This window comes from Macrobrachium nipponense, chromosome 17 (genome assembly GCF_015104395.2).
Source record: "Macrobrachium nipponense isolate FS-2020 chromosome 17, ASM1510439v2, whole genome shotgun sequence".
Classification (NCBI taxonomy): domain Eukaryota; kingdom Metazoa; phylum Arthropoda; class Malacostraca; order Decapoda; family Palaemonidae; genus Macrobrachium; species Macrobrachium nipponense.
The window spans coordinates 67,871,524-67,891,731 of NC_087210.1; the positions used below are offsets into that span (position 1 = coordinate 67,871,524).

Below are 20,208 nucleotides of genomic sequence, written 5' to 3' on the forward strand. Positions count from 1 at the left end.
TTATTTCTACAATCTGTTGCACTATGACCAAATTCCTAATATTTATAGCATTGATAGGTCATATAACAGTCGTACACACTGCAACAACTATACCGCGTATACAACTTGTCACCTCTATTTTAGGTAGCTTTCGTATTTGTGGTGTGCATTGGATGATATCAAAGCCAATGGATGATATAGTGCTTGTATTTGTCATCTTTGGCTTTCATTTCCTTTACAATTTTCAGGTCGTCGTCTTCAGAATTTAGAGTACCTATCCATGGGGTTTTGTTTATGTTATTAACAATGTCATCTTCATCCTTCGGAACATTTACTATTTTTATTTTGGGTTCAAGTTTATCCTTCTCTTTTTCTTTTTCTAAGGTTTTCCTATCTAGAAATCTTACGAATAAGTGTCCATCTTTTGTTGTTTTAACCTGTTCAACTGGCGCCGTTATTTTACTCATATTCTGCTTCTTTTCATTTGCTCCTGTGCTCTCATCGTTAGTAGATTTGATCAAAAGCATTTTTTTTGTCTTGAGTGATTCTGCATAAGTTTTGTCCATATTTGTCACAACGCTGCCAATTTTGCATTGAATTTCATCCATGTTGGTCATGACGTCACACGTTCTTCGAGCCGAATCCTGAATCAGCTCTGGTAATACCACTGGGTATGCTTTTACTTCTTCCAGTTCCTTTTCAATTAGTTTCATGTGTGTTCATCGTCTAGACTCCTTGCAATTGTTACAGACGTGGCAATGTTTTTGTCCTGGTCCACTCGAAAAGTATTGGGGTAAATGTTTAATTTATCTCTACCAACTTCGGAAAGTTTATGGGGTAAACTTTGTATTTACTATCCACTCGAAAGTATGGGTATGTATTTACTCTCAATTCCCGAACATACGTAAGGGAACCATGTATCACATTTCACAGCAAATTCCTCCATCAACATCGTCTTCAGAGCAGCTAACACTGGTTGCCGAGTCGCTCATGATTTGGGTCGACTCATCTTCCTCCAGTTTTCGCTGTATGTTCCATATCTCTCTGTGCTTTTCTGATAATTTGTTGATAAAGTTTATATGTCATTTTAAGCCTTCCCTCTCTTGTGTCAATTTCTACACAATGTTTCTCCTTTTTTCTTTCTCCTTTTCGTATACTTTTTGAACGTCGGACTAGGCTTGCACTTTTCACAGAGCATTTGACAGACACGTCCTACTTGCACATGATGATGATGATAGATGAAGCCAGCTTTGTACTGGCACGGGCTCTTGCTTCTTAGCAGCCCGTAACTGGTGATGGATGAAGGATTTTTCTCTAGAACATACCATTCGGCTTGCACAGCTACGTAGGATACGCCGTTTTAATATTTTTTTTATTTGATAAAATAAAAGATTTTCAAAACTGCCTTTCGAGAGTGGTTATTTTGTATTTTATCATTATCTTGCATTATATAGCTATTTATGTAGGTAAGTTTTTTTTCTATCCTTTAAATGCGTATAGGAAACTACTTTTATCTGATAAGTTCATATTTTATTTTACATATTGATATCAAAGTCTCCAAGAGAGCCCATCTCCCAGTAACCATAAGAAAATTAATACATGCAAGGTTCATGGAAAACACATCCGGCCAGGCCCAGCGTTAGCCGAGAGATAGAAGTCCAAGTAGCGAGTGCCAGTGACCCTTATGACGTTTAGAACTATTAGATTTGTATAGTTTTGTGTCCGTGAAGTCTCATGAAAATACAGAAAATGACATTCCAGGGTTACACTTTAGTGTTCAGGCTTTGAAGAAGATCTGTAGTCACTGAGTGCGGAAAAGATGTTAACCAATGGATTCCATCGTCGAGTTCTGCCTATGATTAGTTAGCCGAAAGGTAGTTTCCCTTTAATAATCAAAATTAATGATAGTTATTATTATTATAAAGTCAGGGGGTTTATAATAAGGAAAGCAGTCCCGGCAGAAAAATAATGGTAGAGAAGTAAAGAATAGGTAAACCAAACTGAAAAACAAAAGACATAACACAAACTATTAAATAGACTCGTAGGAATGTGCTTGTTAAAAAAAATGCATTTTCACCTAGTTTTCAAGTCTACTACATAGGTTAATAATTCTATAATCATTTTTGATCATAGTATATGAAAATTGTGGAGTGGTTGATAGGTTAATTCAGATGGTCACCGCGGAGGTAGAGGTTGAGGCTTTGGGGCCTTTTGAGGTGAATCCGTGATATGCGATGCTGTCAGTTTTATCATTCATGTCTCCCCACATATGCTATTCCATACCATTAGTTTATGGGTCCTAGTTTTTATGATATTCAGCTGTTTGCATAAGCAAGTAATGTTTGTATATATTAGGTACTAGAAATGCTTAATTAACCTGTTTTTTGTGGTGAGTCTTGGCAGTTGAGCGTTATTGTGGGATTTAACTTTAGAATAATAGTTTAGTGTCATGATCACCATTTTAGAATAAAGTTTAGTGTCATGGTCACCATTTACATGTGTAGCATGTCTGTTAACTCATGGTGGTGGTTTGTTTTAATGTTTTGAGTTGAAAATTTCCTTGCTATCTAAAATCGGCCTTACTACACACACCATGTAAGGGGGAAGGGCCTTGAGTACACCTCAAGTGGTGTTGTGTAGACATTACTACAGGGTAGTTGCAGTAATCTAGCTACATGGATATGTGAAATGTGTTTTGGTTGGAGCCTCCTGTATGAGCTGAGAAGCTGTAAGACTGGAGTTTGTGATATGTGATCTGTTGAGGTTTTTGTAATATATTTTGTTGCGTTGTTCTGGTGGTAAGGAACAACTTATTTGGGAGTTCCTGTATTCTACAGTGTTATCCTCATGTAAATACAGGTTTAGCCTGAGATATGATAAAATATCAATAAAGAGCACGAGGAGATCATTAGAGATAATCTCTAAGTATTTCTGGATATTACATTCAATTTGGTAGTATAATAATTAAATTACTAGTTACCTCTGCTTTTGCTTTAATATGCATCGTATGGATTCACTGACAAGGCATGGTGATTTAAGGAGGCAGATTTTCCTCCTGAGAAGGAAAAGTTTCAAGGAAATTGTAGGCTTAAACTTTGGTAACAGTGGATCCATATATTCTATATTTCTCTTTAGGTTTGTAACTTGTGTCTATAAATGTTGCAAAACAAAGGTAGTTTATTCCTTGGAAATGGTCTGCTTTAGTGCCATTGTTTTCTTGACTGTTGTGTGGGTATTTTAACACCTCGGTAATAATTACTTTCAGCCAGTCTACTAGTTGAGAGGTTTTAGATTTTGATTTTGGTAATGTATTAAAAGTTTTTACCATCTCACTGGGATAAGAGCTTGGAGGGATTTGCTTAATGGTTACATACTTAGATTAAACCAGATTAATGCCAACACAGATCCCTGCACAGTTGTGACTGGTAAGTGATGGTAAGATAATTAGTGGTCTGCTGTGGAACGCAGACTTGACCCAACCAAGACTTTGCTTGAAGGGTTCTGATGGTTTATAATACATTTGATTGATGCTTTGTTGAAGTTGGTAAACTAACCTGTAAACACAGGCCTTTTTCATGCCATATTATGTTGATAAATGGCACAGTTTGTGGGCTTCATGCAGTATAAAATATGGTGACAACCACTGGTAATTTGAAGCAAACCTTCAGTCTTCCTTGTAATAAATGCTTAATATTCTGACCTTGCTTAAGTGGTTATGAGTACGTAGGTAAATGTGAGTATGCCAGACCAGAGAAAGGTGTTGGGAATTTAAATGTTCCTGGATAAACACTTATGATTTTTCATTAATGTTCACTATCATTTAGCATCAAAAAAGGCTTTAGAACGTATGCTGTTGTATTTTAGAGAAAGAGTATTGATCAGTTGTTCTTAAACTATTGGTGTAGAATTAAGTAGACGTCCGGTATTCTCATTTTGCGAGTTTACTGAAAATACAGTAGTAACTGAATGATTTATTTCCTTAACATAGTGTATATTGTTGTATGCACATCTGTATTGGTAAGACCTGTTCAGTTCTCTATTCAGTTTGTTATATTTCAGATGAGCAGTCGAAGACAGCTGCGAAGTCTGTGATCTGCAATTGAGAGAGGAATAAAGCTTGGTGAAGTAAGGTCGTTAGAGTAGCAATAAGATTATTTTTTGCTGAAGATGGTACCCATGATTCAGTTTATGAAGTATATGTACTACTATAAAAAAAAATTTGGTAAGGCATTGAAAAATGCTATATTGTGAAAATATGTAGGGTAGAGTTAAATGGGATGTAAATAATATACTTGAAGAGTTGCAAACATTTATTGATCAGACACACTGAATAAATTAGAAAGGGTAAATTATTTATCACTGTTCAATCACAGAAACACGGTGCGATTCTAATGTTATGACAGGTGAGTAACAGCTCGTTGGGTACTGTAAAAATGATGCCTAAAGCACCTACAATTTTTGGGTGGCTGTTTTGTCACAAGTCATTTTATATACTAAGGTATTGAAGAGCATGATCACACTAGGAACATTAATAATTACAACGTGGAGAATCTTACTACGTACTCTATATAATACATAAGTAAACACTATAATACAAGGTCATTCAGGTTGTATTTAAGGGATGATGTGAAATTGAACATAAGAAATTGAAAACAGGCACTCCATAAAACACACTTCATGTAGGTTATGTATATTCAGATTCAATCTTCACAGTATCCAAACCCTATTTTGTTTATACGTTTTGTTTTTTTATTTACAAGCTATGTACAAAGTAGGCTTTATACCTAACATTTGGTATTGTTTAAATTACACCAACACAGATATGCTTCACATAAAGCACAAAAATAATTTAAAATTCAAACTTATCTTATGACAAGGAACATAATGCCTTCTCATAATTTTTGTATAGGCAACATTGCGTAGTTATACATGTGGAAATATTTTGCATGAGCTATTTGTTGAGGATTAATTTTAATACAATATTTTATTTCAGAGACCTCCTTTGGTAGATGGATAGACTTTAATACAAGGAAAATGGATATAACAAATCAGTCTTCACTATTATATTGCACAGAATCTTTCGGGGTTTACCTATTGAGATCCAGGTACGTATGAACTAAATTAATTTTTGTTACCTATTAGATTAGTTTCTTGGCTTCTAGCATTCCTTTATTTAGGAAGTCACAGCCTCTATCGACTTCTTAATTGTACAAAAATATAAGATCACAGACACCATCTCAAATAGTGTTGAAAGATATCTTCCAACAAATATCACAGAAAGAGTTCAGAGACAACCTTTTTATGGGACGGTTGGGGGTAATGGTAAAAAAAGGCTTTTCCCTTTATTATTACATTATACCTCTTTCAGGAGAAGAGATGAGACGTGGAATAGATGACTAAAGAAGATAGCGAACCCAAGAGCACGAGGAAGATAATTAAGCACCATGGAGGACAAGCGTTTGAAGAAGCATTTCAGAGGAGGAAAAGCATTGAAGAAGCAATTCGAAAGGATTTTTTTTAAAAACCTAACAAGGAGAAAATCGTGTGAAAAGCTTGGCCTGCTGGCCTAATACAGATATTGCAGGCCAAGTTCATATGCGAGATGCTTAAATACTGGAGAGTAGGCATTCATAATTTGGTCTTTGCAAGAGGATCTGCTTTCCAAGGTGGATTAATATCCCCTAGCTGTCTTTCAAAACCAATCAAATGGATAAACCGTATGGAGTTTCTAAGATTTTGAGAAGCAGCAGCTGTTTATGTAGGTTTTCAGAAGAATATTAATGACAGTAACACCACTTCTCAGTAAGTTTAAACTTCCTCCCCCAGGAAGTTGAAACTTCCACAGGGGAGGAAGCAAATCAGTTATCAATTCCTATTGGGAGTAGTAAGCACATATTAGAATGAGTTAAATTAAGTTATTTATGCTATAATATTCTACTGGATGAAACAGGATATTGTACTTTGGTGTGAAAAAAAGTTCATAATGTCCTGTTGCTACATCCAATAGAACAATAGCAAAAACAACTTGCTTCTCCTCCTTCATGTGGTAGACAATGATTGCAGGAACAGAAGCCTCTCTCTTCCGGAAGAGACTATTGTACATGAATGAGAAGGATTTCCAGTGCCTATGCTTCTGTCCTCTCCGTAGATATGATTGGAAAGAATTTCATCTTGAGTTGCATGGTTGTATTTGGGATTTTCATCTGCACCATTCTCCGAAAGATTAATTAATGTGCAATTTACCAATTAAAATTTCCACACTTCTCCAGTAGTGAGGAAAGGCTTTTAGTGAGAAGTTTTTTGACCAGCTAAGAATATGCTCTCCTCCTCCATCTAAGTAGTACTTCTAGAAGGATGGAAGCATCCACAATTTCCAAGACGTATCCAGTAGAGAGGAATGGCTTTCAGCATGAGAAGTTTGTTGACCAGCTAAGAACATGCTCTCCTCCTTCATCCAAGTAGTACTTCAAGAGGGATGGAAGTTTAATCCAAGTAATACTTCCAGAGCAATGGAAGTACCTACAATTTCCAGGATGTCTCCAGTAGAGAAGTATGGTTTTCAGTGAGAAGTTTGTTGACCAGCTAAGAACATGCTCTCCTCGACCAGCTAAGTAGTATTTCTAGAGAGGGATGGAATCATCTACAATTTCCAGGACATCTCCAGTAGAGAGGAATGGCTTTCAGTGAGAAGTTTGTCGACCAGCTTAAGAACATGCTCTCCTCCATCCAAGCAGTACTTCTCGAGAGAGATGGAAGCATCTACAATTTCCATGGCGCCTTCAGTACAGGAATGGCTTTCAGTAAGAAGTTTGACCAGCTAAGAACATGCTCTCCTCCATCCAAGCGGAACTTCCAGAGGGATTGAAATACCTACAATTTCCAGGATGTCTCCAGTAGAGGAATGGCTTTCAGTGAGAAGTTTGTTGACCAGCTAAGAACATGCTCTCCTCCCCCATCCAAGTAGTACTCTAGTAGGGGTTGTCAGAACCACAATTTCCAGGACTATTCAGTAGAGGAATGGCTTTCAGCAAGAACTTCGTTGACCAGTTTGAAATATTCCCTCCGCCTCCATGCTACTAGTACTAGTGGAAGAACTTAAAAGAACAAATAGGTACATTATGAAACAATGCCCTTGCTTTTTTTTTCCTGTAGACGAAGAAAGGTAAGCTACTTTCCCTTCTCTTTATGAAGTGTGAGGACTTGAGCTGCATTTCTCATAACCTGGTTACCTCCAGCAAGCAGGTTTCCTCCAGCCTACCAAGTATGGCAAAAACTATGTAGCTTCTTCATTCCTCCCTACACTTGCATGGATGTCACGCATGTTTTCCCCTCTCCTAGCAGTGTTTTCAAGAACGGATCAAAGGGACTACTATTTGGAAAATCTGCATTCCTCTTGTGCACCGGATGTTTCCCCCTCTCCACGCAGCTTTTTCTAAAACTGATGAAAGGCACATATTATGCAACAAACATTCTTCCCCCTAGATTATTTTCTAAATTCCCATGCTCTCTCCCCGAGACAAATATCAGCTTTTCTTCAGAGGGCAACTTTTTTCTCTGTAAGGTGATCATTGAAGATCCCTAGATATTGTTTCTGTTGAGCACAAGTCTACAGTACTCAGAGGGACGATAACTGATCCTACAGCTTTCTCCTCGTGTTGTGGATGTTTGTCATACAAGGTCAGTCGCAGAAGGTACTGTGTTACCTCCTCATCTTCAACCTGTAAAATATATTATTGATCTACAACTGTGAATTGGTATATTAATCGATGTTGCAAAGAAAAAGATGTGTATGAATTTAATATACTCAAATATACTCAGTGTTAAAGAAGAATAGCTTTTTATTTTAGTTCATTACCTCAAACTTGAAGTTCTGGTTGAAAACAGGTGCTAAACTTGCTCTTCTTGTATCAGTCTTACTTGAAGCCTTAATAGTATTCATCGGCGTGAGAACACAAGCTTCCACCCACACTGTGCCAGGGTTAGTGGTGGAACCGCGCCCTTTAACATACCTATGGGAAAATATGTATGTTCAGTCATCAGAAAACACTCATATTGTTCTGTACAATATGAAAACAAATGTAATACATAGTATTTTTTCTTGTGACTGAACATAACATTATACACGTCCATTGTTACTTTACACAAAAATTAGAAAGTCAAAAATACCTGGCATGTAGTATGTGCAACACTAGCGTTGTCTTGACGTAATCATAGTAAACTGAAAACCAGAGCCTGCCTAATTGGTTTAGGTTTCCTGGCTGCGGTGGTTCCATTCTGAAAAACAAAATACCTCAGCAACGAGAAATATTTTATCATCATCTTTAAAGTACATTTTCTTTAGTACATCACACAAATGTTCAGAGTTCGAGACTAGAAAGTTCTTCAAAATCAGGTCCGTTTGGCAAATCGTGACAACTTACGTTACAAACGCAGGTTTTGGCTCTTCAAATTCGCCGTGAACTCTGCTGGCGGACATAGGGTGCAGGAGTGCATTGAGAATGTCCGGTGGAAGAAATGAGAGGGGGTTTGGATGGTACATCGTGGTGCCTGTGGACTCGTACCTGGCTGCATGTCTGAGGGCAAAGGTTTCCTTTTAAGTAACTACATGGTCACATTCCCTGAGGTATAACAACGTTTAACTGAATATATCGATACTGTAAAATCAAAAGAGGAAATTTTAAAAGCTTCAATTGCAAGCAACTATGTAATTTACTGTTGTTGTTGTTGAATTAGTGTACAGGAATTGCAGAAGTGTGGACTACAGCCACTTCCTGCTCTAATGGCAAATGGCAGCATGTTTTCAGTATGCATATATGTAAGTTACACTAATTATTTCCGCTTACTTAATATCAGAGTCATCCTGAACGACTTTACTCTCGATTTTCTGGCGTTTAATCTTCTGGATGAACATGGCGAAGCAAATGAACACCAAGAAGACGCTGCAAAGACCGACGAGAATAAGAGCTGTGGCTCCTGAAAAAGAGAAATGGCAGATGTTAGAGTGGGTAACGCAGCTTGGGTAAGTTTAGTTAAGTTCGATCACGTCATCATATATCAAGTGGGTGGACAATCACAACTTAATTGTTTAGAGTTGAATATCTGCATTCAATAACGAATACTTAACTTTGCACAAGTTTGTGTTTATATATTATGTATATAACGTACAAGTTGCCGACCGTCAAAACTTCTTTCACTTACATCATACATAACACAAGTTACGGTTGAAATTGGAAAACTTTTCAAAATAATGTAAATAAGTCCTCTGACTACTTCCACACTAAATAATTATTAGTCTTCCATCCACACAAATCAAGACAGATTTCAAGAAAGGATTCCCAGTTACTTCCATTGGAACCTGGCAAGCAAGAGGGAACTATATAGACCTCTGGTATTAAAATTAAAATAAAAAACAATAAAACTACAAGAAAAGTCCACGGCAGGAAAGACTAAATGACACCGAATTCCGGGCTTTGTCCAGCCTTCCCAATGAAACGGCCTGCGAGGACAAGGGAACCAGTACTGAAATACCAGGCATTTCTCTCAAACCGTTAGTACTTAGACTATCGAACAGGACCCAATGCTATACGAATGCCAAAAATATGAGTATTAATAAACGAGAATGAAACCGTACGAACACGAACTTCTTACATAAAATGGGGGCAAAACTGTTTAAATTCTACAGTAGGAGAAGACGAAAAACTTTGAAAATCTTCGTAAAACTTATTGAAACCCATCAATAACAAAGACGGAGTTATAGCTTACGTCGACCTTGCAGGATGTAAAAAGATAAGAGTATTCATTGTAACTAATGTACTTCTGTTATGATAATTACAATCTGTTGAAAAATAACCCACTTGTATACGGGAAGTCTTTTCACCAAAAATCTATTTTTAATAATTTTAATACTTTCAACGAAATAAAATTGATCTCCCTACTCTTTTGTTATGCATGCATTTCAGTGACCCACAACTTTCTCCTGCAAGACTCGCCAGAAAATACATGAATACAATTTTAATTCAATTTCAAGTTACGATGTATGAGGGCAACCTTAAAGCTGAAAAAGAAAAAAAATATCCATATACATTTGGCCTTATAACACTCGGTGCCCTTCGGAACGACTGCCGAAGAAGTCGAGACAAAAACGATCGAGTTACTCATGCAAAAACTACCTGGGATTTCCAACATTTTAAAAATGTAAATCATTTATTCCTTTTTACGCGAAACTAGATCTACAGAGGTCTGCAAAATATGGTTATTAGTACGATATTAATTGTGTACCAATGTATATGTATGTAGTATATGTACATATATATATACATATATATATATATATATATATATATATATATATATATATATATATATATATTATAATATATATATATATATATATGTACAATCTACTGGTTCCTTTTTTTACCAATTACATATGCATTGTAATAACCACGATGCCCTCTTAACTTTTTGAATTCTTTGCTCTTTTTTTGGATACCCTTGTCACTAAAAACATGTGGCTACTACATTTCTATATATATATATATATATATATATATATATATATATATATATATCTATATATATATATATATATATATATATACATATTCAACAACACATCGATTTGTACGTTCGAAACGTATACAATACTCTTCACTAGATCCAACATGGGCGTAAGTCAATCAGTCTAATAAAAACAAATTTCACTGTAACCTGTTTAACAGTTTCTTTCGTTTGCACTTTTTTTCATTTACAGTTATTATTCCCATGTCATTTACAAAGAGAGCAATTTCAGAAGCGATCTCGGCTGACAAATGGAGAATAATTCATTCTGTCAGTCGCCTTTTGCAAAGTTCCTCTGCCCCATCTCTCTCTCTCTCTCTCTCTCTCTTAATCGACTTTTTCACTCTTTCTGACTAGTCTCTCTCACTGATTCCTTCACTCTCTGCCAATCACTGACTCATATTTCTCTCTCTCTCCCTCTCTCTCTCTCATTGAGTCTTTCACTCTCTCTGCCAAATCACTCAAAGTCGTGCTCTCTCTCTCTTCTCTCTCTCGTTTAATCGATTCTTTCACTCTTTCTGACAAGTCTCTCGCACTGATTCTTTCACTCTCTCTGTCAATCACTCACTCATACTTTCTCTCTCTCTCTCTCTCTCTCTCCTCTCGTTCACTGATTCTTTAAACTCTATATGTCATTAGGTTTTATATATTCTCTCTCTCTCTCTCTCTCTCTCTCTCTCTCTCTCTCTCTCTCTCTCGTTTCACTGATTCTTTAACTCTATCATTATCATGTCATTAGGTTTCATATATTCTTTCTCTCTCAAATTAATTCTCTCTCTCTCTCTCTCTCCACACGTCGTCCGTAACCTCGTCGGTATTCTGCCTCCCCGATCATGTAGAACGTCACCTTGGAAAGCCAAGGTGGAATCCACGCCGCCATCAAGAGATTCCCACAGAGGTTCTGCAAAACCGCAGCGTTCACAGACTCCCCCTCCCAGAAAGATACTACTATAGTACTTAAGGTGTTCCAGTGTCACGCTAATTGACGAAAGTGGTGCTCACTTCGATGTGGATTAGGAGTGTGGTCTGCTATTTATACTGGAAAAGGCGCCAGTTACATTTTGTTAAACGTAAATTAAATTGGACGGGACACTTTCGGCGAGAGAGAGAGAGAGAGAGAGAGAGAGAGAGAGAGAGAGAGAGAGAGAGAGAGAGAGAGAGAGAATAATAATAATAATAATAATTTCCAAAATATATCAGGGGTATTCTATAATATATAATAGTAATTTCCCAAATAAATTGATGTTATTCTACAAATAAAAATCACAAATATGCACAGTGTTACACACAAAAACATACAATGGCAACATTCTCAAGCTGTACTACAGAGAAAAAATTATTTCGATTACAAACTAGAAACATTTCCATTCCAGCTCGGAATGCCTACTCTTGACGGTGTCCAAAAAATAAATAAAATAATTAATACAAAATCATAACTTTAAGTTCTACTCTCAACACTTCCAGACAACAAAGGAACAAACTCTTCATTTCCAAACAAAGTCCCACACCCACGACTGCTTCAGCATGAGGCGAATACTGATAAATAAAAGCGTCCGCATGACGTGACGAAGCAAGAAATTCCAAAGGTCGCCGGCAGCAATATCGAACCAGAAAAGACAGTTCGCGCAGTTACAGTTGTCTCCTCGACTGCACCCACCCACTTACCACCGGGTATGAAAATACACTGTAATAAGGGTTCTGTTATGTCTACCACTATCTTTGTACCTTCATTATCTTGGAACTATAATTGAAATACGTAAATATTTTAATCTTATTAATCATGCTTTAATTCCCTTACTCGTTTTGCTTTTGTTCCCGATTTTGAAAATGGAAATAGATTTTGTCCACTCAATAACGAGTTTTGATCTTGCTTAAATACCGATATAAAAATGTATACAATCACACTGAACTATAACAGGTTTTACCAGGAAGTCCATTCTAATTATTATGAATTCATGAAATCATATTGTATGACCGTAAAGAATACGATTCAAGCATGAAGGGCCAATCATCAAGTGCGCCATCTGCTGAAAGACGACCTGTTACCCCACCGAAGTAAATCGAGATTTTATCGTAACATGCTCAAGTGCTGTTATAAACCTCTAGAATAGCAGTGTAGGCCACAAACACCTATAAATCTTAGTGTGAAAGCGTGCACTTTCCTAATAGATAACATTTCATAGAAACTTAAATCGTACTCAAAACCTCCCAATTTTGAAAAGCTCGTTTAAATGTTAGGACTATAAGAATCTCTCTAACATAACTTCCTATGATTCTAATTATGTAATGTATCTAAGAGTTAAATCTACGAAAAACTTAGAGCTCACTCAGCACGTAACGAAACCTGGCAAGACGCACCTGTATTTCTGCATAACAGCCACGGGCTAGAACAGCTGACTGAACTACACTGGAATTATTAGCTAGTAATCACCCCCCCTCCCCGCCAATAAACCCCTGCATCTCGAGTCCTCTCTCTACTTCTACGTATCCCTATTCCCTATTCGTCACTTTCCGTCTCCTGCAGTCTTCCCTTCACCCCGGCATATACATTCACTGATCTACCTGGGAGTTGCCAGGCATTCCTTCCCATTTCCTTTTAGTGCGTCAGTGCCTACTCAGAGAGCACCGTAGCAGACAGTTCGTGCGTTCGGCTAACTATACTCTTGTTTTTTTTTTTCCCATCTGTCCACCCGCCTGTGGTGTTTGCGTATGGTAACACTGCGTCCCGGGCTTTAGATAGTTACATTCAACAATGATAATAATATCCTATTTCAAATATTAACGGTGTAATTTATTAAAACACTTTTCAGTTGCAAATATACCCCCAGATATCCTTTTAATTACCTAAAACGTACACATAGCGTAATTATTTAAAGCCCGGGACGCAGTGTTACCACAGGCGGATGGACAGATGGAAAAAACTGAGTATAGGTCTTACGAACGTTTTCTTTTGCGGGAGGGGTAGGGGTACTGTTAAGACCACCGGGTTGGTACTGCGCACAGCAAGGTTTGTCTCATACAGCATACTTGAGGATCATTGGTCTTCAGTTCAGTGAGAATGGGTATCTTGCCAAGTATAAGGTAATCATTTTATCAGAGATCATAAATTGGTCATTAAATGAGTCAGTGACTTCAAATCGAATTAATGTCTTCACAATGAATACCTCCGGTAGACGCAATTTCTCCTGCTAATGTGTCAAGGTAGAGAACATAACGATGAAATTCGGTTGAAGAACTTTCAAGAAACAAATTCGGCAGCGATATTCAATACGTTCCCTTAAGGGAAAAGAAAGTGAAGCCAAGATTCACAGAAAAGCCTCAAACCAAAGGTTTAGTTTTGTGGCTCTTAACGATGGGAATTGCAGCCTTACGGACGCCAGGTAGCACACTTCATATTTTCCTATTGTTTGTCAGTTCTCCTTCGGTCAACATGAACATATCTTGAAGAATTCCAAAGGTCGCAGACAAGCGGCAAATTTATTTATATAAATACAAATAGCAGATTAAGTATTTATAGTAAACTTACTGGTTTACTGACTTCCTCAAACTCCAGGCGTTATGAATAGAGCAATTTGTGTATAAATAAGTTTACCGTCTATTACCCAATAATGTATATTATCAGAGATTTATCAGCAAATTAAATTGGTATGGATATCATCAACAAAAGAGTGAGCAATGAACTACTAATGAGGCCTGCTTGTTTGACTCGGTACCTGGTACGGTGATGGTAGAGGGCGGGACGAACGAACTTGGGTCGAAGAAAATTAAGGAATGTTCTTTCTCACTTCAGGCACAAGAATTATCCCTCAAATATAAGCAAATGTAATTACGGCGTCTCTTTCGGTCGCAAAGTATTCCGAAAGTACGGACGCAGTCGTTGAATTTAAAAGATATTCAATCTTAATTTGGCATCTTCGTCAAAAGTGGCTTTACCCGTCTTATCCTAGATCTAAAAACCACAAAACTAAACAATTACATTTTGGTCAGCAAAATTTACGTGAAGGGTTTTATCAGCGAAATTCCATTTGAGAATTAAAACCTTGCATACTAGGTGCCTCGAGCCCCCCACAAAAAGCATGCATGGTATTTCCGACCCGTTAACTTGGAGCTTGCATGCTTGAGTCTTTGTCTCGCATCGTTTTCTCAAGAGATCCTTGGGTCTAATTATATATATATATATATATATAGTATATATATATATATATATATATATATATATATTATACATATATATATATATATCTATAGATATTATAACATACATACATATTTATACATATATGATATAAATGCATATATACATAATGTTTCGTCAGTTCTCCTTACGCTACCGCTGTGGGTAGGTGTCTGTTTCGTTCTATTATTATTATATTTAATTTTTTTTCTATTTTTTAATTAATTTCTTCCTCTCTGTATTCGCTTCTTAGCCCTTTCACTGTTATTCTGTGTCTCTGTTTTTATCCTTAATTTATTAAAAAGGTTTCCAATGATGGTGTTGGTAAACAATGTCTGTATCTTTTACTACTTATACGCAATTTGTGTGTAATCGTTTCAGCCTGGAAAATGTTTCAAGCTGATACGAAACGTCGGCGCTAAATAAATGGATAAAAGACAGAACGCGTCTCCCTACTCCAATATATATATATATATATATATATATATATATATATATATATATATTATATATCGCACACATATTGGAGTAGGGAGACGCGTTCTGTCTTTTATCCATTTATTTAGCGCCGACGTTTCGTATCAGCTTGACATAGGTCACGTACGCACCATAGTTCCATAGCCCCTTTTCACCTGCCGACCCTGCCCCCAGCAGTTAAGATTAAAGGGTGGTTGTTATACGTACTTTCGGAGGGCCCGTCTCCCAAATACAGGACGCCATGTTTTTCCCTCCTGTAGAGACTCGGTAGGTTTTCTTTAAGCATACTTCGCAAAGGGTGTTTGGGAAACGGGACAAGGCTATTCTTGTCTCCTATTGTCTGCTAGCGAGCGACTCGTGACTCGTGAGATCGGTTACGATTTGAAGCATGGTATTAGGTACCCGCTCATGGCATTTCGAGTTTGCAATGTTTTAAGTACTAACAGTTTTTGTTAATTTTCGATCTTATTTTTTTCATGCGTTTGAAGATTTTTCTAGAAAGTGATTGTTCTTTTGGAGTATCCAGCAAGTCATATATTAGAGGAGGAACGCAAATTCATTATAAAAAAGGCTTTTTTAACATTCTTATGTTAGACTTGCATATATACATATACATACACACACACACACACACACACACACATATATATATATATATATATATATATATATATATATATATATATATATATATATTATGTAAATGCAGGTCTAACATAATGTTAAAAAAGCCTTTTTTATAATGAATTTGCGTTCCTCCTCTAATATATGACTTACTGGATACTCCAAAAGAACAATCACTTTCTAGAAAAATCTTCAAACGCATGAAAAAAATAAGATCGAAAATTAACAAAAACTGTTAGTACTTAAAACATTGCAAACTCGAAATGCCATGAGCGGGTACCTAATACCACGCTTCAAATCGTAACCGATCTCACGAGTCACGAGTCGCTCGCTAGCAGACAAAAGGAGACAAAACTAGCCTTGTCCTGTTTCCCAAACACCCTTCGCGAAGTACACTTAAGAAAATAAAACCTGCCGAGTCTCTACAGGAGGGGAAAAACGCGGCGTCCCGTATTTGGGAGACGGGCCCTCCGAAAGTACGTATAACCACCTTCTAATCTTAACTGCTGGGGGCAACGTCGGCAGGTGAAAAGGGGCTATGTAACCATGGTGCATACGTGACCTATGTCTTGTAGAGGACTCTCTTCGCCCGTACCCACCTTTTTCTTTTTCTTTTTCACCCGTACCCACTTTTTTTTTTTTTTTTTTAACTAGGCTACTTCTTATCACTAAGGGCAAAAACACGTTAGGTAAAGTCAATGACTGATAACCGTCTTCCATTCAATCTGGGTGCGTGTGTATTTTTTTGCAATTTAGAACCATTCGATTAAATAATGACACTGCCAGTACTACAACGATCGGCTGCTCATTTATAAGTTAATAACTACAACACCAACCTCACTTGTACCCTGCACCCAAGTCTCCTCCCCTTAGCTAACAGCACCCGCCCCACTTCCACACTCCCTCCACCCTCACACTCCCTCCATCCCCACACTCCCTCACACTCCCTCCACCATTCAAAAGCGTTTCACCTGCTACGCTGGAAGTCAACTCATGTCAAATTTAATGGCCCCATCATTAAACCCGTTCGCATATTCGAGACACTCTTTCAGTGATGCAACATTCCTTACATCAGGCAATGTGAGCCAGAACGTTTTTCAGGGGCAGTCACTCGCTAAACCAGAGAAGACAGAACGTTCCAGCGGATTCTAACGAAATAATCGTAATGGTTAATGTGGCAATGACTTAAGAGCTCATTAAGGGGACTGAACGGACCAAGCAGAGTAGCACTGTGCTAGGAGGTTAATAATAACTTTCATATGCCATGCCTGCACTGAATGCACACGAAACCAACTTTTTTTTTATCATTATAATTTTGTTGTGTATGGTTACATCGCCTACAATATGACTAAGCATTTGTCAAATAAAAGAAACCATGATTCCTATACATATTATACAAGTATGTTTGATTATCATCAAGGCAATTCGAAGAATAGGTATGAGAGAGCTAAGCAGACTACTCCCTCAAGTTTCAGGCGTTTTTGCTCGTCGTCTGGAAGAAAATAAGGTCAACGGAGCCTGCTAAATAATTGCAGCTATTAAAAATTCATTACGCTAATGCCACCAGCCTTAGAGTCAATTATATATGTATAATAGTATATGTATATATGATATAATAGTATATATATATATATATATACTATATATATATATATATGTGTGATATATATATATATATATATAAATATATATATATATATATATAAATATGATGTATATATATATATATATATATATATATATATATATATATATATATATATATATATATATATATATATATATATATATATATATATATATATGTATATATATATATATATATATATATATATCTATATATATATATATATATATATATATATATATATATATATATATCTATATATATAAATATATATATATATATATATATATATATATATATATATATATATATATATATATATATATATATATATATATATATATATATATTATATATATATATATATATATATATATATATATATATATATATATATATATATATATATATATATATATAATGTAACTAACAAGCACTGCTAATTTGGATTTTTCAAACAGCCACCGAATTCCACAGGCCGGACATAACTGGTACTTAAAATAATTCTGCTAATTCACGTTTCTCCTTGAAGGGCTGACAGCCTTGAGGCTTATATTAGAAAAAAAATGGAGTCCACGTCTTCGCACATTCATTTATCGCTCGAACGTAAGAAGTCATTCCTCTTAGGCGTTTCATGAACTCTAGTACCGAACATTAATGGACAGTAATTAACATATTTGAAGATATATGGCATTTTTGTTGTACTGCAATTTAAAAAAAAAAAGTGGGGGGGGGGGGAACGTTCAAAACGAAAACAATGTTATAATTGTCATTGTATGTCATATAATTTGGCAGAAATTGGTAAATTGTAAGTTTATCAACACTTTTATGGAAATTTTAAAATCTAACAAACCTAGTGTGAACACTAGTAGCTTAAAACCTTACCCAAGATGAGGGATGAAAATCATAAATATGGGAGAAACTTTTGATGACCCTACTCATTAACATTCTAGGTCCCCGCACGAAAAATTAATAATATTTGTTGCGCTTTCAATTTTTTCAGCCGATATGTGGTTTTATACAACAGCAAACGAAAGAATACCAGATTCGGTCACCAAGAAACTAAGTGCACAACCGAGTATGGTAGGTATAGGTTAGACTAAATAACGCAACTTTGGACGTGGCTAAAGAAACATTAGAAAAGATGCCTATGTTTACATACCTAATATTGAATATCCTACCTAAGGTGTTATTGATGGCTAGTTTTCTCTCCAATCTAAAGGCGAGTGAAAGCCCCCTTAATTCGCCTATGGGTCTCGTATACAGTACTTGGAAAAAGGCCTTTGCACCATAAGACTCGGCTTTCGTTACAAACTGGTTAATTCGCCTCTCAGGCCGCCAAGGTTCTGCAAACTAATGCTATATCACTCACTTGCAGTTTTACTAATTATGGCAAAGCAATTATAACACTAAAATTGTTCCCAGGAACATCCTATTTCGATTTCAATTGTCTTCGGAGAATTGGATTTAGCTTTGGTTCACCGAATTTCGCTATAAAAAACAACAACAAAACGGAGAAGCATTTAGGGCTCACTATCATTACGCGTATGAAATATGACGTAATGAAACCTCGTCGAGGAGTGAAAAGCTTGAAAATTGCAGTGGACTCGGAGAAAGTCCATTCAGCACCAAGAAGAGGACCGGCAGTAGAAAATGACACGTAAATGTAAAAGTTCGCATGCCTGCCTGTCTGTAGCCAATCAGCAGCACCCATCACCCCATGACGCCAGGAAAAATAACTGAGCTACGGTGACTTGGAAATAACCGACGTTTCTAGTATTTATTCAAATGAAATAGACTGTGGAATCAGTATATATTAACATTTCCAGCTGCGAAATAAATGTATCAATGAAAGCACTGGGTCAATTAGTACTAGAGAGAGGAAAATATTTATCTGAATGAATTAATTTAACGGTGGGTGATGTGACAGTACCGAACGTGACAGCGCACAAGCTGACAGGTGGAAGATTCAACAAAGGAAAAGGCACCTCGCTGGACCAGTCCAAAGATGATACAATCACCCGGCTGTGATGCAAATCATCGTCACGGAATAACAGATAGCATTCAAAACTCATTTCTTGATTAAGATATCAATTGAACTACGTCAGGTAATTGGCAGGAAGTCGCGAGACTACCAGCACCTGTTCGACCTACACGAAGAGCCGATATATTTGCGTGTCAACAGCTGACGTAATAATAGCAACAGTCATCGATAACTAGACGAAACACTTAACATCCTTTTTTTTTATTTCAAATATCCAAAAGGTGAAAAGAAAATTTGCATTTAATCTCCTAGTTTTATATATATATATATATATATATATATATATTATATATATATATATATATATATATATATATAACTAACTAAATAGTACTAGGGCCGAAGAGAAACGCGTTGCAGCTCAACCACACCTCGGGAATGTTAGTCAAGTGTTAAGTAGAATGGATGAACCCCTTCCATGCCTCACAATCGGGGGCCCCCCCTTCCCCACCCGACACCCCAACCCGCCCAATCCTTCACAGGGACCATGGACCTTGCCTTCCCTATCATGGAGAAGAATGCGGCTCGCTATAAATAGAATGAATGGAAAATTCAACGGGTTTTTGCCGAGACTTAACCGAAAGAGGGAATCTGAAGTACACACGACATAGCTGATATGAAATACTTTCTAGAATCACTTTTAATGACGGAGTGCGTGAACTGAAGACCTGAAGACGAGGTCAGTCCAAAATTACCTCCACGTCTAAATACTTTTCTTCTGAT

At 36.6% G+C, this 20,208-nt stretch overlaps 1 protein-coding gene and 1 long non-coding RNA gene across 3 annotated transcripts in view; one reads left to right on the plus strand and one right to left on the minus strand.

Moving 5' to 3' along the window:
• The window catches only part of LOC135196288 (uncharacterized), a 26,456-nt gene extending 20,326 nt beyond the window's left edge, over positions 1-6,130 (plus strand). The window contains exons 2-4 of one of the 2 annotated variants that reach the window (XR_010310362.1): positions 4,039-4,201; positions 4,973-5,084; positions 5,348-6,130. This is a non-coding gene — a long non-coding RNA (uncharacterized LOC135196288). The remainder of the gene's footprint in view (positions 1-4,038; positions 4,202-4,972; positions 5,085-5,347) is intronic. The other variant, XR_010310363.1, reaches the window with a different exon arrangement.
• The window catches only part of LOC135196287 (uncharacterized), a 46,667-nt gene continuing 30,734 nt past the window's right edge, over positions 4,276-20,208 (minus strand). Inside the window, exons 2-6 of the mRNA XM_064222991.1 lie at positions 8,823-8,952; positions 8,400-8,552; positions 8,146-8,253; positions 7,835-7,988; positions 4,276-7,697 (exon numbers count right to left, since the gene is read on the minus strand). Coding sequence (XP_064079061.1) covers positions 7,545-7,697; positions 7,835-7,988; positions 8,146-8,253; positions 8,400-8,552; positions 8,823-8,952 — 698 coding nt within the window. The 3' untranslated portion in view covers positions 4,276-7,544. The remainder of the gene's footprint in view (positions 7,698-7,834; positions 7,989-8,145; positions 8,254-8,399; positions 8,553-8,822; positions 8,953-20,208) is intronic.